This window comes from Carassius carassius, chromosome 36, assembly GCF_963082965.1.
Source record: "Carassius carassius chromosome 36, fCarCar2.1, whole genome shotgun sequence".
NCBI lineage: Eukaryota > Metazoa > Chordata > Actinopteri > Cypriniformes > Cyprinidae > Carassius > Carassius carassius.
This window is the reverse complement of record NC_081790.1, coordinates 3,956,487-3,981,835: the sequence shown is the minus strand read 5'-3', so window position 1 is coordinate 3,981,835 and position 25,349 is coordinate 3,956,487. Positions and strand designations below refer to the sequence as shown.

General features: G+C 35.4%; 3 protein-coding genes across 4 annotated transcripts; all 3 read right to left on the bottom strand.

Annotated features, from left to right (window-relative positions):
* Window positions 1-3,636: 3,636 nt before the first annotated feature.
* On the bottom strand, window positions 3,637-5,129 carry LOC132116642 (urokinase plasminogen activator surface receptor-like). Its single transcript, XM_059525501.1, has 5 exons — window positions 4,990-5,129; window positions 4,796-4,915; window positions 4,421-4,552; window positions 4,102-4,209; window positions 3,637-3,983 (listed from the first exon to the last, which is right to left on the bottom strand). Exons 1-5 carry the CDS (start codon window positions 5,036-5,038, stop codon window positions 3,793-3,795), a joined length of 600 nt encoding a protein of 199 aa, XP_059381484.1. The 5' UTR covers window positions 5,039-5,129; the 3' UTR covers window positions 3,637-3,792.
* Window positions 5,130-7,898: 2,769 nt separating this feature from the next.
* LOC132116511 (urokinase plasminogen activator surface receptor-like) lies at window positions 7,899-16,561 on the bottom strand. Its single transcript, XM_059525396.1, has 3 exons — window positions 16,431-16,561; window positions 8,349-8,541; window positions 7,899-7,904 (listed from the first exon to the last, which is right to left on the bottom strand). Exons 1-3 carry the CDS (start codon window positions 16,559-16,561, stop codon window positions 7,899-7,901), a joined length of 330 nt encoding a protein of 109 aa, XP_059381379.1.
* A 6,822-nt stretch (window positions 16,562-23,383) lies between these two features.
* On the bottom strand, window positions 23,384-24,418 carry LOC132116641 (lymphocyte antigen 6F). Of its 2 annotated transcripts, XM_059525499.1 has the most exons (5): window positions 24,306-24,418; window positions 24,098-24,217; window positions 23,795-23,917; window positions 23,539-23,616; window positions 23,384-23,468 (listed from the first exon to the last, which is right to left on the bottom strand). In XM_059525499.1, the coding sequence occupies exons 1-4, from the start codon at window positions 24,355-24,357 to the stop codon at window positions 23,549-23,551; spliced, it is 363 nt and encodes a 120-aa protein (XP_059381482.1). In that variant the 5' UTR covers window positions 24,358-24,418; the 3' UTR covers window positions 23,384-23,468; window positions 23,539-23,548. The 2 variants fall into 2 exon arrangements, with proteins under 2 accessions (XP_059381482.1, XP_059381483.1); XM_059525500.1 differs by lacking the exon at window positions 23,384-23,468 and having other exon boundaries at window positions 23,483-23,616.
* Window positions 24,419-25,349: the final 931 nt, after the last annotated feature.

Sequence of the window (25,349 nt, the reverse complement as noted above, 5' to 3'; positions counted from 1 at the left end):
CATGAGCCAATATTTTATTCACAATAGAACATAGATAACGTAGCAAATGTTTAAACTGAGAAATTTTACACTTTTATCCACTTAATTAGCTCATTTAAAATTTAATGCCTGCTACAGGTCTCAAAAAAGTTGGCACGGGGGCAACAAATGGCTAAAAAAGCAAGCAGTTTTGAAAAGATTCAGCTGGGAGAACATCTAGTGATTAATTAAGTTAATTGATATCAGGTCTGTAACATGATTAGCTATAAAAGCTTTGTCTTAGAGAAGCAGAGTCTCTCAGAAGTAAAGATGGGCAGTGGCTCTCCAATCTGTGAAAGACTGCGTAAAAAAATTGTGGAAAACTTTAAAAACAATGTTCCTCAACGTCAAATTGCAAAGGCTTTGCAAATCTCATCATCTACAGTGCATAACATCATCAAAAGATTCAGAGAAACTGGAGAAATCTCTGTGCGTAAGGGACAAGGCCAGAGACCTTTATTGGATGCCCGTGGTCTTCGGGCTCTCAGACGACACTGCATCACTCATCGGCATGATTGTGTCAATGACATTACTAAATGGGCCCAGGAATACTCAGAAACCACTGTCGGTAAACACAATCCGCCGTGCCATCAGCAGATGCCAACTAAAGCTCTATCATGCAAAAAGGAAGCCATGTGTGAACATGGTCCAGAAGCGCCGTCGTGTCCTGTGGGCCAAGGCTCATTTAAAATGGACTATTTCAAAGTGGAATAGTGTTTTATGGTCAGACGAGTCCAAATTTGACATTCTTGTTGGAAATCACGGACGCCATGTCCTCCGGGCTAAAGAGGAGGGAGACCTTCCAGCATGTTATCAGCGTTCAGTTCAAAAGCCAGCATCTCTGATGGTATGGGGGTGCATAAGTGCATACGGTATGGGCAGCTTGCATGTTTTGGAAGGCTCTGTGAATGCTGAAAGGTATATAAAGGTTTTAGAGCAACATATGCTTCCCTCCAAACAACGTCTATTTCAGGGAAGGCCTTGTTTATTTCAGCAGGACAATGCAAAACCACATACTGCAGCTATAACAACAGCATGGCTTCGTCGTAGAAGAGTCCGGGTGCTAACCTGGCCTGCCTGCAGTCCAGATCTTTCACCTATAGAGAACATTTGGCGCATCATTAAATGAAAAATACGTCAAAGACGACCACGAACTCTTCAGCAGCTGGAAATCTATATAAGGCAAGAATGGGACCAAATTCCAACAGCAAAACTCCAGCAACTCATAGCCTCAATGCCCAGACGTCTTCAAACTGTTTTGAAAAGAAAAGGAGATGCTACACCATGGTAAACATGCCCCGTCCCAACTATTTTGAGACCTGTAGCCGAAATCAAAATTGAAATGAGCTCATTTTGTGCATAAAATTGTAAACTTTCTCAGTTTAAACATTTGCTATGTTATCTATGTTCTATTGTGAATAAAATATTGGCTCATGTGATTTGAAAGTCTTTTAGTTTTCATTTTATTAAAATATAAAAAACGTCCCAACTTTTCCGGAATTCGGGTTGTAGAATCCGTGTTTTCTTTGTTATACTGTAGAGGGCGCTAGTACATATCTTCTGTACAGAATTTCCCAAAAAACACAAGTGAAGAAGAAAAAGAATCAACAGATACTAACACATTCATTCTGAATCCAATTCATAGTCTTTTTTCAGTTTTTTGTTCAAAATGATATTTCTTTATTTTTTATGAAACTTACCCACATCAAAGTGTTTAAAAAAAGAATGCATGAAGCTAGAATAAAGTGTTTTTGTTTACAAGCAGATACCCTGTTCTTTCTTTGGATGTTTTTTATGTTCAGATATTCATATAACAAAATATATACAAATTAAAACTTAAATAAGGACATGGTAGTATACTTAAAGTATGATGTAAAGTTCACTCCAAAAAAAACTTGTGAGTATTCTTGCAGTATAAAACTACTAAACTAGTAGTTTACTGAGATTATACTTCAAATTGTACTTTTAGTATAACTGCAGTACAAACTACAATCACAGAGGTAAACTAGTTGTGTACTCAAAGTTTGCTACTGTTATACTTAACAAACTTTGTAATAATGAAATAATATTTTATCTTATTATCTGTATTTAATGTTCTACTGTTAGTGTTATCTGTATGCACCAAAGGGTCTGAGTATGTATGTACTGTACATGTGGAAGAACTGAAAATAAAACAGACTTGACTTGACTTATAGTATACTTGTATATACTAGAAAGTGAGCCAATTTAGCCCCAAGGAGTATTGCAACAGTAAACTTTCAAGTATACTACTAGAACCATGATATTTGTATACTTTCTACGTAAAGTATACTTAAAAATATATACTTGAAATTTACTTAAGTATAGCCTACGTAATAAAATAAACTTGAAGTATACTATTTCAATACAGAAAAATATTTTGTCAGCCAAAGATGGTAAATATAAGCTATAATTTCCTTATTCAATCTATCTGAAATACTATTAAACCAATTTTGTGAGTTTTTCTAATTTAGTGTCATGAACATGCATGCAAAGTTTCAATATACTGATGAACTTTTAGTACGATTTTGTGGATGCAGTACCAAACTTATCCACTAGTTGATATACAGGAACTCTTGATTTCCATTTATTGTTTGAGTGTTCTGAACCATATATTTCATAATTTTCTAAATATTTATGAAGTAGACATCCTATTCAGAAATAGTTTGGGTAGTAACTTTGATATTTGTTATGAATTCAACCTCTAAAACACATAAAAACATTTGGCACCAAATCACAAATGGTGAATCTATTGTCATTTATCTATTGCTCTTTCATTTCTATGAAAACTAGAGTCCAATCCTTTCAAATTATATATAGTTTGTCAAGATTACTTTAGGTTTAGACCCAGATATTATTGTTAAAATATGTGTAATCGCAAACATCTCACGGGAGTGGCAGTCAAAAGTAGTGGATAAAAAGGTTTATATAAATCATAAATTCAGATATTAATTCTTTGTTATGTATGAAAAGTATTGATTTTAAAAGTTTATTGTTTTTTAGTTGATTGTATATATATTTTTTATTTTCATATCGTAATTTTTGAGGAACTACACTGAATCCAATATGGGTCAATTTTGACCCGGACGATAGAGGCAGTCACCTGTTTTCGAACAGTACATGAGGGCTAGAGCAGAGTATATTGCTAATAATATATATCCTTCTCTACAGTACATTTTAATTGAGTTAGAAAACCCAGATTAAACTTTTACATGAATTCAAGAAAATTGATGTGTTTCTAGGTCACAATCATCAAGTTTGTTATTGTAAATTACTTTCATTATTTTGACAGACACATTCCAGTAGTGGATCACATGATGTATTAAGTTATACTTTTTACCTTTCATGCTGGTTGCACACACCAAATGGATTGAGTGAAAAATAAACTTACTTTAATTTTAAATATTACTTCTCAATGTAACTTAAATTTCCTATTACTGCTTTCATGACCTACCTATAATGCAAATCCTGTTTGCATTATTGAATAATTATCATACATGTTTGTTGTGTAAATAACGAGTATGTATTTTCATTTCTGTAATATTTCTGATTTTTTTTTTTTTTAAGTATAACAAGCTATATAAAATATTAATGCAGAAAAGAGGTAATGTAGTATTTTATTTAAAAAAATGTCACATCAAAAAAAAAAAAAAAAAAAAAAACATACCAGGACACAAAAGATGCATTGTACGGAGAAAATATAAGCTCTATATTCAGTGCAGTGTGTCTGATTGTAGATGTGAAGATCTGCTGGATTCAGTGCAGGAGGATGAAGGAGAGCAGAGAACAGCAGAGGAACAGGAAGCTCTGAGAGACGCTCTGAGCACCGTTACACAGATTCCCCTCACAGCATGAGACACCCTGAACATCGCTAACCGAGGATCCAGCATCACAGATAGATTTAGAGACACAGCCTTTCATAACCACTGACTGGCCACCGAAAGTCGCTGATGAAAAGAAAGAAAAGAGAGGTTTTTCCAAGATATTAAATCAGTATTTGTTATCTGTATCAAATGCTAAAACATAAGAGAGATAAAATAACTGGTTTCTTTTCCAGATTCTCACCTGAGGCTTTAATGCAGCGGTCTTCACTCCCTGAACACTTCAATATGTTTGAGCAGCTCTTGTCATCACAGTAGTAACACGTTTTTCCATTGGGGACATTGGAAGGATCTACAGGATAAAACAAAAATATATATATAATTTTTTTCTTTACAATATATAACATCTAATGAAATAACACTCTGTTAGCTGCTCCACTCAATCTATTCATAACTGACAAGGCGCACTCTGCATTGTATTTCCTGATTGAATGTCCTTTGGAAGAAAAATTGAAGTTGACTTTAAAGATAGTTATTTGCATTTGGTCAGTAGAGTACGATACCTGGAGCGTCTTGGACGTTACACTGGTCTGTGTTACAGCACGCAAAAGATGTTTTTGCTAAACCAAAGTTCATGGATCCACTTGGACAGTCAGCAACACAGGTTTTAATCTTTGTTTTACCAGTGACGTCATCTAAAACATTAATGGTTCAAGAAAGACCAGTTTAACACATTATTTTGACAGAAAATATATTTATAAATGTAAAAATGTAGAATTTCTTGTTTCAAATATTGATTACATTTTTATACAAACTATAATGTTATAACCTGCGAGAAACAAATTCAATGGCAGAGATCTAAATAGAATAATCTTTGATTGCAAACAAATTCTGTGAAGAATTCAGCAGTTCCTTGAGAAGTTACGTTGTGGACTTACCAGCTTGTACCACTGTTGTTGTACTCATGCACTTGTAAGATCCACTGGGACATGTTTTTACCGTCTGATCTGAACAAGACCCCGTCAGACCCATACACTCATAACAGCTGAAAGAGTGTCCTTTAAAACAAAGAGAGATCTCAATAATCTGTATTTGTACCCAATATCAGTACAAACACTATTTGTCGTTGTACCTGCAGTGAAAAGAAGCAACAGAAGAAAAGCTGAGATTTGCAGATCCATCTTCGATCAGGGTGTGAATGAAATAACGTCTGTTTCAGTGCTCATTTTATAGCTTTTCAAAGAGGAGGGTCTTTCATGAGAAATGAAAGCATAACAGAACATTTCTAGAAAATGAAACTTCAGCTTGCATTACTTACTTGCCCATTAATTATTAAGGGAGGATTAAGGAATTGCATGGAATGTACAGGTCTGCTTAAACAAACCATCTTAAAAGGGATAGTTCACTGCAAAATGAACATTCTGTCATCAGCTGCTCGTGTTTTTTTCCAAACCAGTTTGACTTATCCTCTGTGGAACCCAAAAGAAGATGGGTTCAGTGTTAAAATTACATTAAAAACTAGATCAATTTGTTTATAGGAGTGTTTGGTTAAAGAAATTAGTTTTCAATAAATATATTTATTTTGTTTCTGCATGAAAATGACAAATGTTTTCATTTATCAATTGTGGTAGAATTTTGTCTTGAGTCAACCAACTTTTAAAAAATAAATACATTTAAAAATAAGGAAAATATTTATTGATATTGTTATAGTGTTCAATTTTAAGCAGGAAAAACATGACAAATATTTTTTTTTCCTCATTGTTATCATATTGCGTACCGTAGAGGGTAAAAGCATCTTTTTATGTTCTGCAGAAGAAAATTAGTCTATTGAATTATTTCAGTATTGACTTAGTGATGAGGATGGAAAGCTATTGGAAAAACTAGGTTATTAATATTATTTTCTTATGATATTTTCACACACACACACACACACACACACACACACACACACACACACACACACACACACACACACACACACATACAGTATATATACACAGTATACAATATTGTTACATTGAACTATCCTATAAAGCAGTGTTGGGCAACTTCGGTGAAGGATTACAACAGGTGCAATTCCTTATTAATTGCATCCACACAAACTGGTTGGGACATGAAACATCCTGTTCCACAATAACCAAAGGTTTCCTTTTCTTATAAATCCCCTACAAACATTGAATCATATACATAGGGAGAGGTAAGGTACAAAGGTTTCAACATTAAAAAAAAATATTACATCTTAGATTGTTAATGTTTTTTTTAACCCTTTAACAGTCATACTAAGAAATACATTTGCAAAAAAATATTTATTATTAAAATTGTGTTCCTGACACCACACTGAGCAACTTTTAGTGGTTTTATTTTTTTCATATGACCCATTCACTAAGCAAATACATGAGTCAACCAGGCCGATTACTTGCCTTTTTAGAGTAAATTGGCATAAACTAAAAAGTATGATGCATCAATGGAATTTATTTCTTTTGTATAAAAGAAATTAGAGATAGGCAAGGTAAGGCAAGGCAAGGCAAGTTTATTTATATAGCACATTTCGTACACAATGGTAATTCAAAGTGCTTAACATAAAAGAAAGTAAAATAATCATGAAGTAAAATAATAAAAACAAGCAATTTTGAAACTTTGGAAATTATTTTAAAATGGACTTATTTAAAATTTAAAACAGTTAAAAATAGAAAATGATTTTACTTAAAATACAGTGAATACGTAAATATACAGTATATGCACTGTACAAATATACAGTGCAATCGGTTCGGACATCGCACAGTGCTCATTCAATAAATGCACAGCTAAACAGGTGAGTTTTGAGTCTGGATTCAAATGTGACTAGTGTTTTAGCACATCTGATCTCTTCTGGAAGCTGATTCCAGCTGCCGGCGGCATAGTAACTAAAGGCGGACTCCCCTTGTTTTGTGTGAACCCTTGGTATTTCTAACTGACTCGATCCTAATGATCTGAGTGGTCTGTTAAAGTAAAGGCATGAACAAGTTTCTCCAAGTCTTGGCTGGAAACAAAACATCTAATTCTTGTAATGTTTTTTAAATGATAGTATGCTGATTTAGTTACTGCTTTGACATGACTACTGAAACTGAGGTCTGTCTCCAGAATCACACCAAGATTCCTGACTTGATTTTTAGTTGTTTGACCCCTAAAGTCAAGGTATGCATACACCTTGAACATTTCATCTTTGTTTCCAAATGCAAGGACTTCAGTTTTTTCCTTGTTTAACTGGAGAAAGTTCTGGCACATCCAACTATTAATTTAATCAGTGCATTGGCAGAGGGAGTCCATGGGGCTGTAGTCATTTGGAGATAAGGCTAGGTAAATCTGGGTATCATCAGCATAGCTGTGATAGGCAATTTGGTTCTTTCTCATTATTTGAATTAGTGGGAGCATATACAGGTTAAACAAGAGCGGTGCAAGAATTGAGCCTTGTGGGTCTCCACATGTCATGGACGTTCACTTAGGCTTATGCTCTCTCAGACTCACATAATAACCTCTACCTTCTAAGTATGACCTGAACCATTTGAGTACCATCCCAGAAAGCCCGACCCAGTTTTCCAGTCTCTCTAGTAGTATGTTATGATCGACAGTATCAAATGCAGCACTGAGATCTAGCAATACCAGCACCGATATTTTGCCAAAGTTAGAATTTAAGGGAATATATTTTATTATCTTAATGAGTGCTGTCTCTGTGTTGTGATGCAGTCGGAAACCAGATTGGAAATTGTCCAGGTATCCATTTGAGTTTAAGTATTTGTTCAGCTGATTAAAAACTACTTAAGACCTACTTTTTCTATAATTTTGCCTATAAAAAGGAAGATTGTAGAATATGATAAAAATACTCATGATTATACATACATTCACATATATACATGTATATATATATGTATATATATATATATATATATAAACAAACTATTTTATATTGTAACACAAAATATATATTTTGAGTAAACACTGTTCCTTTAAACTTTATGTTTATGTATTATTATTATTTTTAAAACTTTTAAAAAACTTTGTCATTTAATCCTGAAAAAAATATCACAAGGTCCCAAAAATGTTTAGCAACACAACTGTTAACAACACTGATTATAAATCAGCATATTAGATTGATTTCTGAACAATCATGTGACACTGACACTGGAGTAATGCTGGAAATTCAGCTTTGCTTCACATGAATAAATTATATTTCAAAGTATATTAAAATATTTTTTTTAATCAAATAGATACAGCTTTGATTAGCATAAAAAACATATTTGAAAAACATTAAAAATGGTATTAATAGAGGAACAGCACATTAATACAACATAGTTCTGATATAAAACAATATTGGGCTGTTTGATGTCAACAGGTGCAAAGGTCAAAAGATCATCTGCTGCCACCTGCTGTTTTAAACTTTATTAAAGCAACAGTTACAACATTTAACCAAAGTTTTTTTTTTTTTTTGTCATTTGAATAATGATATGATGATACAAAGAATGTAAGCTCTATATTCAGTGCAGTGTGTCTGATTGTGAAGAGCAGAGAACAGCAAAGGAACAGGAAGCTCTGAGAGACGCTCTGAGCACCGTTACACAGATTACCTGAACAACATGAGACACCTTGAACTTCACCAACTGATGCTGCTGCATCACAAATAGATTTAGAGGCACAGCCTTTTACAACCCTTTACAACCGACGAAAGGCCTTCTTAAGTTACTGATTAAAGGAAAGAAGGAAGAGAAAGCTTTAGAGATGATAAGAGTTGGTCAATATTGGTATATCTGAACTGCACAAATGATGCTTTTAATCTTCCTTTTCCAGATTCGCACATGTTGCTGTAAACACAGCGGTCTTCACTCCTCAGCTCACTGTTTGAGCTTCTCTCCTCATAACAATTAAGTGTAACATGTATTTACCATTGGGGACAAGTGAGCTGGGATCTGCAGGAGGAAAAATATTACCCAGGTCCCACTACATTTAAAAAAATGTGTCATATGGAAAATAGGTGTTGACTTTAAAGAAGATAGTAATTTTCACATGATCACTGAAGTCCAGTGCCTCGAGCATCTTGGGCATTACAAAAGTGTGTGCCACAGCAGAAAGAAGGTGACTTCACATTACCAACGTTCAGGGTCCCACTAAGACAGCCAACAGAATTTTTTTCTTTCATTTTAATACTAATGTTACCAAAAATATATGGACAATATAGGAAATACCAGTTTAAGTGTGCATTGTTTTGATGGAAACATTGTTCATTAATGTCACATTAGAAAGAAGAGTCTTACTGATAATCCTCTCATAGCTGCAAAACAAAAGATAAAGGAAAAAATGAAGCATTTTTCTAATTCAGTTCATTTAAAATTTCAATAAAACTTTTTGTATTCAGAGGCGTAGCAATAGGGAGGGAGCCCCCGACAGCTGAACATTTGAACAAATGGAAATGTCATTATTAAAGTCCACGTGAACTGGAAGTTGCTGCAGACTTCAGTGTAGTGACGTATAGAGTTGTGACGTTCGCGAACGAACCGATTCTTTTGAACGGCTCATAAACATGAACGATGGGAGCCGAGTCGCGGCTGGAGGGGAGCCGTTCTTTCTGTCGTTCTTTTTTCCTATGCGTTTCACACAGATGCACACAAATGAGCTCCTCCGCGAGACAGAACAGTTATAGGGGGAGGGGCGCACCCAGCGCAGGCCAACCCTTTATAGCGTGATGTTATTAGTTGTGCACGCATCCTTCACGTGACTACTCCAGTGGAAAAAACCCCTGCATGCCTCTGTCATTGGGTAAGAGCGTTGAAAAAAGCTGTTTTGCACAGACATTCATTGCAGCCCACTTTGTTATTGTTCATTGACTTGAAGTGGCTGATGTCCTATTTGCAAAGTTTACAGTAGTAGTAGTATGTAGACATTTCCATTTTATTTATTCTAATTTTATCTACTTTAAATATTTTCTGTTTTCTATCAAAATGTTCTTGTGTAATAACAATGTTCTTGTGTGGAAGTGTTTGTAGTAAAAGCTGTTTTGCACAGAAATTCATTGCAGCTGGCTTTGTTTTTGATGTTTATTGGTGAGTAGGTATTGTATGAATAACATAAGTCAACGTAGCTTTACACACACACACTTTGTACTAAAGGTAAATCCAAAATAGTGATGTCACTGTCTAAGCAGAGGGATTTGTGCAACCCTATGGAATATAGTCCACACATGACAAATGAGGTAATAATCAATATTTCAGAATAATTCAAACTCAGATATTGGTGTGTGATATCTGAGTTTTAATTATTTGACTACAAATCTCACCTCATCATTCTTCCCAGTGATTATTTCCAGGATAAACTGAGATGCCTCCAAGCTGGCTTCTTAAAACTGACTAAATATTTAAAAGAGCCAAAAGAGCCGTTCTTTTGAACGGCTCTTTGAAAGGAACGGATCGCGAAGTTCCGGATCCCCTCAAAGAGCCATAAATCCCATCACTAGTGACGTATGGGCTAGTTGCATCTCCGCCATCTTGGATTTCCGGTCTTGCGAGTGTGTGCGTAGATATTTCCGGTTGTGCTAAACGTCAGTGCAGAGAACCGGAGAAGTCAAAATATTAACTTCTATATGTTTAGAGGATTTATAATATCACTTCAGGTGCAAGATAAGATATACACTGCTATTATTACTATACTATAAATGTTAACTGAGCCAGTGGATTTGAAACTTGTGTATGTTTGGGTCTGGTGAATGAATTAAATCAAAGAGTATAGAAGTAACAAGAGGCGAAACTCCGTTGCAGTTTTGACAACAATCGCTAGATGGCGCTGCTATCCCGCTGCCGCCATTTTGGACTGAACCAACGGCTTTACCGTTGGCAGAACTACAGTATTCTCGAGGTCGGACATCCGGGACTTTTACTCCCATAATGCACCGCATAGCAACCGCGGCGAAGGGTAAAACAAACAAGCGCTCGCCATTAAGCAACACGAAGCGGAAGACAAACGAGCGCAGAGCTGTCGAGAAAACTGCCGAGAATCATGCCTAAAAACTGTTGTGTTGTTAGTTGCACAAACAACAGCGTAAAGAGGAGTGACCTCTCATTTTATATGATACCTAGCAAGGTAACTGAGCCAGACTGATAAGCAACAATGAAATGCACTAGTTGTGTGGGGAATAAGATACGTTTCTGCAGTTAGTCTATTTTTGCTTTTATGAAAAAACTGTGTCCCTCACTGACACTGTACAAGCTGTGCCACTGACAGACTGAGCTCATTACAGCCATTGTGTAACACAGTGCTTTTGAATAAACATATATATATATTTTTTTTCTAAATGAACATAGTTAATGTAATCGATGCTTGATGGGTATTTAAACATGACTGCAAGTGTAGGACACATGGTATGTACACATGGTGTTCATACCAGGGTATTTGATGAGGTAATTGTATATGTCTGGATACTCGAGCCTGGGCCATGCCTTTGGGTTGTTCTCCCAGGACTCAGCTGGATGTCGATAGGGACAAGATTGTAACGTTAAACCTACAAGCGACAGCTTTCTGTGGTACCTGGTCAATGCAGGCGCAAGTAGACTTTCTATATATTGATAAGACATTCTGTAATAGAAGAAAGAAGATCTGTATTTGTATAGCTGCTAGCGCCTTTCACATACATGTAACGTTAGTTAACGTTAGTCACAAAGAGCTTTACATGAGTGTTTTATTATTACATTCACTTCACTTCTCACCACAGACATACATTCGCATACACAGATATCATTCATCATTAATACAAAGTAGTCTGTTAGTATCCATAACTGACATAATCCACAACAAAACTTCTGTGAATAGATACCTTTTTGATTTTCCTCGGGCTTTGCCTTGATTGCCTTCGGTTTGTTTTACCCTTCAAACACGGCGGCGGCTTGTTGCTATGCAGGTCACATGATTTGTGACGTAACGCCGACCAAGAGAATACACTGCAGCATTAACATTATGTCTGTAAGGCAAGGCAAGGCAAGTTTATTTATATAGCACATTTCGTAACCAACGGTAATTCAAAGTGCTTTACATAAAAGAAAGTAAAATAATCATGAAGAAAAATAATAACAAAAATAAAACAAGCAATTTTAAAACTTGTAAAATGATTAAAACATTTAAAAACAGTTCGAAAATGACAGCTAAACAGATGTGTTTTGAGTCTAGATTTAAATGTGACTAGTGTTTTAGCACATCTGATGTGATATGCTCAGATTTTCTGGTTCTAGTCAGAATCCTGGCAGCAGTGTTCTGGATGAGCTGCAGCTGTCTAATGGTCTTTTTGTGAAGGCCGGTGAGGAGCCCATTACAATAGTCCACCCTGTAAATTGGAAACAAAGAAAACAGTGTTCTGCCATCAACTGTAACAACTATCAGTGTACAACCAAGCAACTAGCATTTCATAGGCTAGATTCCCCAAAGATTCAGAGAGGTAAAATAGAAAAGTGTTTTATCAACGTTAAAGTGAGCTAACGTCAACAATAACAGGTGCTGTAACGTTTATGTAAGCTATCCCATGACCGCAGTAACAGTTTGCTAACGTTATGTATTTGGTCAAAATTGGGTCAAGACTCGATATGGGCTTTTTAAATCGCATATTTTCAGAGATATATGAACACCTGACCTGGCAAATGACCGCTTTATTAATTCATTGTTATCACTAAATTAACCCTTTAACTGTCACCCTTTTTTCGCATAAACATGAAAATCACTATCCAAACTTAAATGGTTGTAATTCAAGAATGCTTTGAATATATATATATATATATATTACAAAATATATTTTACCCTATAACTGCAAGAAAATGAAAGCAAAAAATCTGAACAAGTTGTGTTTCACATTTTAGAGACATGGGATGTCTGCTATAGAGATATTAAAAACTAGAAACTACTATTTAATTCCCTCAACCGCTTTTGAATTGGAACCGGTATCATTCAATTCTATGACAGCTGTGTTGCGTTCAGTCCAAGATGGCGGAGCTGCAGCTCTGCGCATGGGTGCGTTTGTTGCTATGGAACGTTCTATTGAGTTTCGCCTCTTGTTACTTCTATACTCTTTGATTAAATACATATGTTCCCTACTGTTCACGAGATGAAAGTTGAACTCATGGTTTGTATACACAGCTACATAATGTATTTTTATCTTACCAAATATGTGAATGTACAAATTACTTATTTCTCGAAAATGTTTGCATTATTTATTTATTTTTTTAATGAAATATTTACCTCGTGAGACGTGGGCTGCGATTTATCTTCAGAAGTATCCATTTCTCAATTGTACACATACATCAGTCTGTTTCATCGTTATTTTCACAACATATTTTATTATTTTACACAGTAAAAAATACGTGACTAATTTTAATATCTGTTTAATCTGATAATTAATGCAAAAGAATAACAATATACATGGCTGCTCATAGACAGATAATGATTTATGCTGCAGATCTTTCACAAAACAAATAAACATAGATAAAAACACACATGAAGGCATATTTAAGGCAAACCAACCATAATTATATTACGTTTAATTGTACAGTTAGTTATAAATTATGTTATCAAATAAAGTTAATAAAACATGCTTTATCAGAAATCTCTGCGTCTTGTTTGACAGACAGAAACATTGATCTTACATAACAGTCAGAACAAAACCAGCTCTTCGAAAATGAAAAGTATTGCATATTTGAGTGGTTTGTGTTTGAAAGAAGAAATCCCCGTGGACCTGTCCTGACGCTGATCGCATAATCAACAGAAGAATAACGCAATCTCCGCGTTGTATCTTGATGAATTTCCACACAGAGGTAGCCTACGCAAAATGTTGGGAGGATGTTTCCCCATGTTTTTGATATACCACTATCGGCTGTTAAATTTGAATATCATTAATTATATACATCTAGCCAAGTTTCGTATGTAAGTTTCCCTTACAGTCAATGCGAGCGTCGCAAGACCGGAAATAAGTATGCACACACTCGCCTCACTGAAACTCACCGGCGCCATCTTGTGCAACTAGCCCATTTCCATCTGAAACGGAATATTGAGGTTTCATGTTTGCGCTCCTCCTTTCTGTCGCTCACTCATAGCAATCTAACGGTTGGAGGGGTGTGTTTAAGGATATTCTGCCAAAGCCGTCAAACTGACGTTATCAGAAAAGGAATACTATTCCAGAGCGGAAGTAAATGTCCACATTTTGATTAAAGATTACAAAGACTGTCATGAGTCCGGACCCGGCGTTCCTCCCTCTCACCACCAGAGGGCGCCACTTCCATTCTCCCGGACTCATTACCTTCACTCCGCTAAGCTGTGTCACCCACTCACACACTTAGGCCTAGTCCACACGGACACGGGTATTTTTATAACCGGAGTTTTTCCTCCTGCGTTTAAAAAAAAAATCCCGTCCACATGAAAACGCCAAAACATGCTATCAAGCGCTGTCAAGAGCAGGCCACACCAGCAGGCGGCGATATAACCCAAATTGTAAAGTCACCTTGGCCAATCAGAAGCAGTCAGCAGCGCACAATCTGACGTCAAACACAGCGGATAACGGCGCACACTCTGACGTCGCAAGGCAAAAACCCCGGTTATACTGTCCACACGACAACACTGCAACCGGCGTTTCTGAAAATGCTCACCCTGGCCGTAGTTTTCAAAAATGTTTGGTTTCGGTGCCCTGAAACTGCGTTTTCGTGTGGACGAAAGGCCGAACCGCGTAAAAAAAGTCACGGTTATAAAAATACCCGTGTCCGTGTGGACAGGGCCTTACACTCACAAGAGTCTCACTTTAACGCAGCACGTTAACACCGATAACGACCAACCGCTAGTTTAATTATTTGACAGATGAATTACTGGTAATAGTCCAATGACCAATAGGGTTACTGGGAAACAGGTTAGCTGGGTTGCACTTACCAGAACCATATTTGTGTTAACAGTTATAGGGACATTCTAAAACGAAAACGATATATATATATATATATATATATATATATATATATATATATATATCAAATCTAGAAGAGAACGCAGCATCACTGTTTTCTGAACCAATGAGCATTAAGCTGTGACGTCAGTCAGTCGTTTTCCCATCATGCATTTGATCAGTGCCAGGGCCGTGCACAGACATTTTGAGGGGCTGTGGCCCAAACCAAAAAAAAGGGCACAAGGAGGGCGGGTGCTTGTTAATACAAATTATCCAATTGTTAAAAATATACAATTAAAAGAGAAATTAGCACACTCTGTGATAATTGACGATATTGTAGTTTTTTGATAAGAGTGGGCTCTCCCTCACTCTCTGAGCCTGTTTCTGTCTCATCTTCAATGGAAGTAGGGGAGGGTGGGGTAAGTTGAGCCATTAGATAAGTTAAACAAACCCTTCCATACTTGGCAACTGAATACTTTTACTGACATGTGTCTCTGTAATGTTATATGCTAATGTTTTGATACCGTTGATATAATTTTTGATGGCTAATATAATGATGCGTTTTTTTTTGTTTTGTTTTTTTACGAATGTGGTATCCTGTCAGCAATGTCTGTGGTCTCTTTTGACTACTATCTAAAATGCTAGGGCCAGCACTGATTACAAACAGGTGTTTAAGAAAGTGTTGGTATTGAAATTGGTGTTTTTTGTTTCTACAGTAGTGTTTTGTGTGAAAAAAAAAACAGTAATATAGTAGAACCATTTAAAAGACATGAATACTGTTTGTAGGAATACTGTATTTTTCATTAAAAAAATTTGAAACAGTGAGCTTGAAAATTTAATTGAATCATGAAAACTGGATCAATACCAGAGCCTTCATCTTCAGATCTCAATTTTGTTTTACAGCAGAATGATCCCGTAGGGGATTTATATTTGTGATAATTTCAGGTAATGATAGTAAAAAAATACAAGCTCTATATTCAGTGCAGTGTAATTGTAGATGTGAAGATCTGCTGGATTCAGTGCAGCAGGATGAAGGAGAGCAGAGAACAGCAGAGGACCAGGAAGCTCTGAGAGATGCTCCGAGCACCGTCAGCACTCTGGGCTACACTCTTAGCATTTTCATACATGAAGCTCTAGGTGACACTGTCAGTAACGGTATACTTTTAGCTTTGGGTGACAGTCTTAGCACCATTATACACAAAGCTGTGGATGAAGCTTTCGGTGACGTTTTGGGTAACACTCTTATCATCATTACACAGGTTCCCCTCACAGCATGAGATGCCTCCATCATTAGAAAATGTTGTGGAATCACAAATAGATTTAGAAACACAGCCTTTAACAACCGTTGGCTGGCCTCCCCAAGTTCCTGATAAAAAAAAAAAGTTTAGTTATTCTGATTTCATGATATATTACATTTATGCATTTGGCAAACGCTTTTATCCAAAGCGGCTCACATTGCATTCAGGCTAACAATTTTCTCCTAACATGTGTTCCCTGGGGTTCAAACCCCCAACCTTGTGCTTTCTAATTCAATGCTCTACCACTTGAGCTACAGGAACACAGTATATGACTTTGTCATTAGTATACTGTTTTAAAGATAAAGGTCTGTGTTTCAAAAATAGGGCCAATTAATGTTGAAGAGGCACAAATTTAGACTCTTTTTCCTTTTCCAGATTCCAGTTATTGTAATGCAGCGGTCTTCACTCCCTGAACAGCTCATTATGTTTGAGCAGCTCTTCACATCACAATAGTAACATTTATTTCCATTGGTGACCATATTCTGGGATCTAAAGGAGGGAAACAAGTTTTATTTTATTTCTTCAACAAATATAACATCTAATTAAACGACACTCCTTCAGCTTCTTCAGTACTTGATAGAAAATTAAGCCCTACCCTATATTATCTGTTTTTCTGATTCAGTGTCAAATGGAAGTAAAATTTAATTCTAATTTAAAAATGAGAGAAAATACTAAATTTATGTTTCCTAATTTAAAACTTCTAAGAAAACAAAAACAATTTAAATATCATGTGTAAATGTCTATTTCCACTGTCGCAGCAGCAGTAAATTATAAAAGTTTAAAGCAATTTCATTGTGGCCAGCCTATGCAATAATCATGCTTTCTATTCAGCATCTTGATATGCCACACCTGTAAGGTGGATGGATTATCTCGGCAAAGGAGAAGTGCTCACTAACACAGATTTAGACAGATTTGTGAACAATATTTGAGAGAAATACGCCTTTTGTGTACGGAGATAGAAAAAGTCTTAGATCTTTGAGTTCAGCTCATGAAAAATGGGGGCAAAAACAAAAGAGTTGCATTCATCATTTTGCTCAGTGTGATGAAAAAACCTTGCTACATGTACTTCCACAAGACTTGATATAGAACTTTAATATCTTTGCTCTTTTGTTGATTTTGATTGCTTCCTATTGTCTTCATTTGTAAGTCGCTTTGGATAAAAGCATCTGCTAAATAACTAAATGTAAATGTAATTTGATGAGCAAGTGATGGAATGTTACATTTCTCCAAATTTGTTCTGATGAAGAAAAACTAATGAACATCTTGGATGGCCCAAGGGTGAGTAAGTTTTTAGCAAATTTTCAATTTGGATTGAACTGTTTCTTTAACCAAAGAGTAAATACGTTTTCTGTTGGTTTAATCACAAGCTCTTGTGGTGTAAGATAAGGGAATGAGTGTGTTTATTTTGTAGCTGATGTGTAATAAGTTCAGCTACAAAAATCTGCAACAGTGAATGAACGGCACTCTCTTGCACCCTCAATACTCATGGCTGAAGTGCCCTTGAGCAAGGCACTGAACCCACAGTTGCTCCAGGGCGCTGGATAAATAGCAGCCCACTGCTCCGGGGGTTTGTTCACGGTGTGTTCACTAATCACTGCTTTGTGTGTGCACTCAGATGGGTTAAATGCAGAGCACCAATTTCCGAGTATGGGTTACCATACCTGGCAAATTTCACGACTTTCACTTTCATGTTAGATCAATTGTTGGTCATTGCACATGGTTTTGAAAGCCTCCATACTCAAAAGCAGTGCAGACATGGACATGTGAACGTTGAAACAACGTCAGGTACTATGGTACAACGTTGAATTACCTTTCGATTTTGCAAATTGGATCAACGTTGAAATCATGACGTTGATATCGTTGATATTTTGTAAAATAATTTGGCATATAAATACATATTTTTTTGCGACACTTGCAAGACCTTTTGTTGTACCTTTATGACTGAAACCAGTTGATCTTTTATTCTGGTGGAAAACTACAGTTTCTGTAAAAAAACATGTTTTTGTAATGTATCACATTAGCGACTTACAAATGAGAACAAAAGTAGTCAGGTCAACAAGAGAACAACAACAGTTTACAAGTGCCATGACAAGTCTCAGTTAGTCTAGTACAGAATGCATAGCCAGGTTTTTTTTTTTATATGAAAGACAAGAAAATAAGGAAAAGTGTTAGTATAAGTTGGTTAAGTGGTGGCGAAAAAGATGAGTCTTTAGATATTTCTTGAAAATGAGTAAAGGCAGCTGTACGAATTGAGATTGGGAGGTCATTCCACCAGCTGGGCACAGTCCAGGAAAAGGTCGGTGAGAGTGATTTTGAACCTCTTTGTGATGGCACCACAAGGCGTCGTTCACTTGCAGAGCGCAAACTTCTGGAGGGCACATAAGATTTAACCGGTGAGTTTAGGTATGTTCACAATGTTTCACAATAACTTTGATATTGTGAAATATATTTAACTGAAAACTGAATGCAAAATAAATCACACAATATTTTCACTTTAGAGTTCAGCAACAGTGAGGTTGGAAACAAAGTGGACAACACTATTCAACACTTATTTAATGTATTCAGATGAAAGTTTACAATATGAACAAATTATTCACAAGCAATGTTTTCAGAGCCCCCGGTTACAATAGGTGCGTTTACATGGACACTAGTAATCCGATCGTAATAGGACTAGAAGCACAATCAGAATAAAAGTCACATGTAAACATTTCAATCGGATTGAATAGACCAGATCGACTAAAATTTTGATCGGATTGTAAAGGGTGGATAATCCCTTTTATAATCCAAGCGAGAGGACATGTAAACACTTGATCGGATTGAAAACCGAAACGGGAAAGTACTGTGCATGCACAGTTACGTAGAAATAGCGTAATGACGTATGGTGCGCAGAACGAGCTGTTCTTCCTGGTGACTTAAGTGTCATAAATAAGTGTCCTGTCTTTATAAAACTCCCCTTTTACTCAGGGTATGTGAAGTGGAACAGGACCACGTCCCACCAGTCCTTGTTTAAGACTCTCATCAACAGACAACTGGTTTTGGGTGTGAGAAGGGGCACTTTTACACAAAATTCAGTACATTTTTATTAAACTAAGTACAATCAAAACCTATCACAAAAGATCAATGAATCTCTACCAGAATGACAGTGCAATGTACTGTAGCAAATGAACAATTTCTTACCAAAGTTTCAAGAATAAGCTGGATGATTTAATGACTCTACAAGGGGAAAGAAGAAATGGTTTACTGAAAAGTTCTTAAAAAGCAGGATTTAATTTTATACCATTTCTTAAACCATTGGTTCTCAAACTTTTTATACCAAGTACCACTTCAGAAAATATTTGTTATTAAATATTAAGTTCCACCATAATGACCAACATTAAATTTCAGCAGCGTAGTAGGCCAAACTATTCAGCTACAGCTCTACAGTTCAAAAATGAGGCAGTTTTATTCTAATAAGAATATTAATTGTTGTCAGCCACTTTACCATGGTAAATACAGTTTGAACATTAAAACTACACTGTGCTTATGTACAGGTAAATGAAAACTTAAAGTTTAAATGAATCATCATGATCATGATCAAAGTAATAAAATAAAACTACCAATAGGAATTGTTTCAGTGAGATAAAGCAACAAAATGTATTTAGTTTTATTGTTGTTAATGATGATAATATTTAATATATACCTTTAGATTTTAGAATAGGTATCATGACTAAAATATTTTAAAATCCTATTTAAATAATAATAATCTTAAATAATTTAATATAAATAATTTAAATGTTTGTTAACCTTTTTCAACCATTTAGCATTAAACTTTTTTAAAGTTGTTTCGTTAAATCAACTGACCTTATTTCAACCATATTTCAACGTTGAAAGTTGGTCATGTGCCGGCTGGGATCGGTGAGTCAGAAAAACAGGATGTTTCTGGAAGTCTTCTGAGAATTGTAAATGCAATTTAGGTTTGTTTGTTTATATATATATATATATATATATATATATATATATATATATATATATATATATATATATATATATATATATATATATATATATATATATATATATATATTTACATAAATACAAAGCACAGTAACGAGCATCTTTGTACAAACTTTTTAGTTATTGTATTTTTAATATTATTAGTATCAATACTTCTTTTTTGATCATTGCGATGAATTAGTGTAATGTGATTAGGTGTTTTAACTAAACTGAAGAGTCTGTAAAATCTGACTCCCTCAAGATCATTCACTAAAGTCACTTCTGTTCAGTTGGGCTCAAGGGAGGCAATAGACAAGTTATACTTTCCTCTGAACCTTTATCTGTACAAAGTCTGCGTCTGTCACAGACACGTGTGACTCCTCATGAGTCATGACACATATTTCCATTACATCTGTCAGGTTATGTGGGTTCTGTGTATGTGTGTGTGTGTGTGTGTATGCTGTGAGAAAAGGCTGGCCAGTACTGTGTGCATCTGCATCAGTATACCCCTCATGTGATTCAGTTTTGTCAAGTCACCTTTATTTATATAGTGCTTTAAACAAAATACATTGCGTCAAAGCAACTGAACAACATTCATTAGGAAAACAGTGTCAATAATGCAAAAATGATAGTTAAAGGCAGTTCATCATTGAATTCAGTGATGCCATCTCTGTTCAGTTAAATAGTGTCTGTGCATTTATTTGCAATCAAGTCAACGATATCGCTGTAGATGAAGTGACCCCAACTAAACAAGCCAGAGGCGACAGCGGCAAGGAACCGAAACTCCATCGGTGACAGAATGGAGAATAAAACCTTGGGAGAAGCCAGGCTCAGTTGGGGGGCCAGTTCTCCTCTGACCAGACGAAACCAGTAGTTCAATTCCAGGCTGCAGCAAAGTCAGATTGTGCAGAAGAATCATCTGTTTCCTGTGGTCTTGTCCTGGTGCTCCTCTGAGACAAGGTCTTTACAGGGGATCTGTATCTGGGGCTCTAGTTGTCCTGGTCTCCGCTGTCTTTCAGAGCAGTAGAGGTTCTTTCTAGGTGCTGATCCACCATCTGGTCTGGATACGTACTGGATCCGGGTGACTGCAGTGACCCTCTGATCTGGACACAGACTGGATCTGGTGGCTACGGTGACCTCGGAACAAGAGAGAAACAGACAAATATTAGCGTAGATGCCATTCTTCTAATGATGTAGCAAGTACATCGGGTGTTATGGGAAGTGTTCCCGGTTCCTGTTTACCTAATTAATGCAGCCTAAAAATCCTTTAACGGATTTGGATATTAGAACCGTATTAGTGTGTTATGTGTAAGCCAGGTTAAAGAGATGGGTCTTTAATCTAGATTTAAACTGCAAGAGTGTGTCTGCCTCCCAAACAATTTTAGGTAGGTTATTCCAGAGTTTAGGCGCTGAATAGGAAAAGGATCTGCTGCCCGCAGTTGATTTTGATATTCTAGGTATTATCAAATTGCCTGAGTTTTGAGAACGCAATAAGCAAGATAATTTATACAATGTTTGATAGGGAGCCATTGCAGTGTTGACAGGACGGAGCTAATATGGTTATGGTAATATGATACTTCCTGGTTTTAGTAAGGACTCTAGCTGCTGCATTTTGGACTAGCTGTAGTTTGTTTACTAAGCGTGCAGAACAACCACCCAATAAAGCATTACAATAATCTAACCTTGAGATCATAAACGCATGGATTAACATTTCTGCATTTGACAATGAGAGCATAGTCATAATTTAGATATATTTTTGAAATGGAAAAATGCTGTTTTACAAATGCTAGATATGTGGCTTTCTAAGGAAAGGCTGCTATCAAATAGCACACCTAGGTTCCCAACTGATCCCGAAGAATTGACAGAGCAGCCATCAAGTCTTAGACAGCATTCTTGGTTATTACATGCAAAATTTTTAGGTCCTATAATTAACACCTGTTTTTTCAGAATTTAACATTTTTTTTAAACCGACTATGCATTCCGTTAGTTTTTCAAATTGGTATATTTCACCAGGCCGCAAAGAAATATGTAGCTGAGTATCATCAGCTAACACCATGTTTCCTGATATCACCCAAGGGTAAAATGTAAAGCGTGAAGAGTGAATATCTTGTAAAGCCTTTATCTATCCATATTATGTCCTGAATGTTGATCAGTTTGTATACCATATAACAGTTTTTTAAGTTTTATTGTTACAGTTTGCCATTTAAAAGAGAGCTCAGAATAACAGAAGAGAAGCATCAGTGTGTGTTGTGTGTCAACAGGCAAAAGTGGTTATGGTGTTAGTGGTTTTGTGGGTGTTGTTGTGTAGGAAAAACAATCATGATGCTTCTTACACAGTCGCATGAGTGGTCTTCTGAAAAGAAAAAAAAGAAAATTCCCTTCTTTGGTTTTATTCCCTTCTCTGCTTGCTGTTTCTTATTAAAGACATATGGAACAGCATTTGCTTCATAATAAACATGCTAAATGTACAGTATATTTTGATTACTTTTATGATTATATTTATGAAATATTTTTATATCAACATTGCTTCAGAAATTACTGTAATACTACAGTAAACATATTGATTATCTTTTATTATATACAATATATTACATATATCTTTTATTGAGTCTCTTTTTTTTTTCTTTTTAAGATACATTTTAACATTAGTTAAATATTACTGTATCAGATAAAATGAATTTACACTGAAAAATACTCATGAAACATTTATTTATATTATTTATTGTTAATAAAACAATGTACATTATTAAAATCAAAAATTGTATCTGGAAATATTATTTAATGGGCCTGAGCTCACATGAACAAGGTGATAAGTTGTATTTTTATTAACTGATATTAACAAATATTAGTAAATACTGTAACAAATGTGATGCTCATTTATTTAATGTATTATCTAATGTTAACTAATGGCTCTTTGTTGTAAAGTTTTGCCATTTCTTCACATTTTTTTGTCTGGATATTTTGGATCATTCCTCAGATCTTCAGTAATCACTACAGGTGTTATGAAATGTGCAGCTTTAATCTTTAATCTTATTAAACTGATGAGTCTTACTTTACATCTTATTTTCAGATCATTATTTCATTAGAGATGAATGCTCTCCGACAAAATTCTCTGTACAATGTTAGTCACAAACAAACGTATGATTTCTCATTATATATACTTCTGTTAAACCTGTTATATTTCATCTATATGTGAGATGTGTGTGTGTGTGTGTGTGTGTGTGTGTGTATTGCATGTGTGACATATGAGTCTGTGGTTGTATGGGTGTATGACTTGGTAAGAAAAAAAATCTCCTTATGTAGTAAGTTGTCTTGTGTTATGGTTTACAGTTATATTGTTTTAAGCATTTCAATTATTTGATTGGTTAACCATATAATTGAACAGCCAAAAGCACATTTTCATGATTGACAAGCTTTATTTATTTATTGAAGAATAGAAATATGTGTATCATTCAGTTTCTGCTGCAGCTGTAGAATCTGAAGCGCAGCTGGATTCACTGAAACAGGAAGTAGAAGAGCAGAGGAGACAACAGAAGCAGGAAGCTTCCCTTATACACGCCATCTGATCAACAGAATAAAGAAATTACTGTTATTTAATGTTACTGCTAATAATAATTGTAATTAAAGATTGTACTGACTCTCAATCAATCAATTTCATGTGTTTAACTTACTGTAATAGTTGTTGTGATCGGAAAAACATATGCATGCAAATTGGCACATGATCATATGAAGAACAATACCTGCAGCATTGCAGAGGTCAGTGTTACAGCACTGGGTAGTTACTGACCCAGTCAGGGCCTGTTGGGTCCCAGCTTCACATGTAGCTGAACACCGTTTAGTTGTGATAGACACCTTATTGGAACCTGCAAATACAAAATAAATACAAATAAAAATATGTCTATATGATACCAATTTCAGCAAATATACCTCTTGTAATAGACAAATAATTGTAACTTTTTGATGAGATTAACAAATACAGTACACTTCATGTCATCACTTTCAGTAAACTATGACTGTACATTTCTAAATCATACTGGACTTACCAATGGATTGTTCTACTGTTTTGCTTTCACATTTGGACATTCCATCTCCACATGTCTCCTCTACTGCATTACAGGAACCCGTCTGAGCAGATATGCACTTGTAACACTTCAGAGAGTATCCTTAAAGACAGAGACAGACATTTAGTGACCTCCCTTTGTGTACCAAATGATATATATATATAATTAAATACTTGCTGTTTTTTTGTACCTCCAGTGAGAAAAATGAACAGAAGAACAACAGAGACACGCAGATCCATCATGTGTCAGGAACAGAATGAAGTAACTGTTCCTGTTTCTTTCTTGTCTGTTCAGAAAGGGGTGGGTTTACTGGCCACATTTGACACCCGAACAAAATGAATAAAACGAAAAATAAATAAATATATAATAATAATAATAATAAACTACTCTACTGTACTGTAAATGAACACAATTCATTGCATAATTTTATCTTAAAGTGGCTTAAAGGACAATTGACAAATAGACTCTGCTCATGCTTCGATTTGAGGTCAATTTGTCTTATGTCGGATTTGTCTTATGTTAGAAAAGCAGCCATTATAGAATTGGACAGTTATTCCTTGTGAGGTTTATAGAATAGGCCTATAATATGAAACATAGGCTAGTAAAAAAGATAATTTGCTGAAAGTTTTTTTGAAGTGACTTTTGTCACAAAAATGTTCCACTAGATTGGCAAGATACTAATGAAGTAATTTGTAATTTTAACTGTAAAATAATTTAATTTAAATGGGAACATACACTTAGAATGCATCATTTTACATTATTTAAATAATTCCCTCTGTTTCATAAATGCCAATAAACATGATATTTATACGCCCATTTTATATCCTTCACATTATTTAGAGTTAAAGGTAAAGTTATTTATAATAATGATACACCGACAAGATTAATACAGTTACATTACAGTTTTCTCAATTGCTAACACACAATTCATGAAACAATTACTTTTACAAAAACCTCCTTTTGGGAAACAGTAGATATTATGCAAGTCAATGACTGTTTCATGAATCATAATTAGAGGGGTGCAGAAACAATAAGCTGTAAGAAAAGTTGACTTTCATTACACTACTGTAAAATGATCTTACAGTAGATGAAAAGCACTAGAAGAGAAAAGTTCAAAAACCAAACAACAGAACATAAATTAAACACACATTGGCATATACTGTCAGTTACTGTAAACAGCAATAATTAAATAAATGCAGCCTCCTCTGCCAAGTTGCATTACAGTATTGGTAAT

Bases quoted from the DNA above. Each gene is read 5' to 3' on its own strand.
- LOC132116642 (XM_059525501.1), bottom strand. From the start codon at position 5,038: ATGGATCTGCAAATCTCAGCTTTTCTTCTGTTGCTTCTTTTCACTGCA. The intron at 4,553-4,795 runs GTAAGTCCACAA...TTAATGTTTTAG, and splicing joins AACAACAGTGGTACAAGCTG to ATGACGTCACTGGTAAAACA. The intron at 4,210-4,420 runs GTATCGTACTCT...TTTATCCTGTAG, and splicing joins TAACGTCCAAGACGCTCCAG to ATCCTTCCAATGTCCCCAAT.
- LOC132116641 (XM_059525499.1), bottom strand. From the start codon at position 24,357: ATGATGGATCTGCGTGTCTCTGTTGTTCTTCTGTTCATTTTTCTCACT. The intron at 24,218-24,305 runs GTACAAAAAAAC...TCTGTCTTTAAG, and splicing joins GTTCATTTTTCTCACTGGAG to GATACTCTCTGAAGTGTTAC. The intron at 23,918-24,097 runs GTAAGTCCAGTA...TTGTATTTGCAG, and splicing joins AACAGTAGAACAATCCATTG to GTTCCAATAAGGTGTCTATC.
- LOC132116511 (XM_059525396.1), bottom strand. From the start codon at position 16,561: ATGGTCACCAATGGAAATAAATGTTACTATTGTGATGTGAAGAGCTGC. The intron at 8,542-16,430 runs GTGCCTCTTCAA...TCGGTTGTAAAG, and splicing joins AGGAAAAAGAGTCTAAATTT to GGTTGTAAAAGGCTGTGCCT.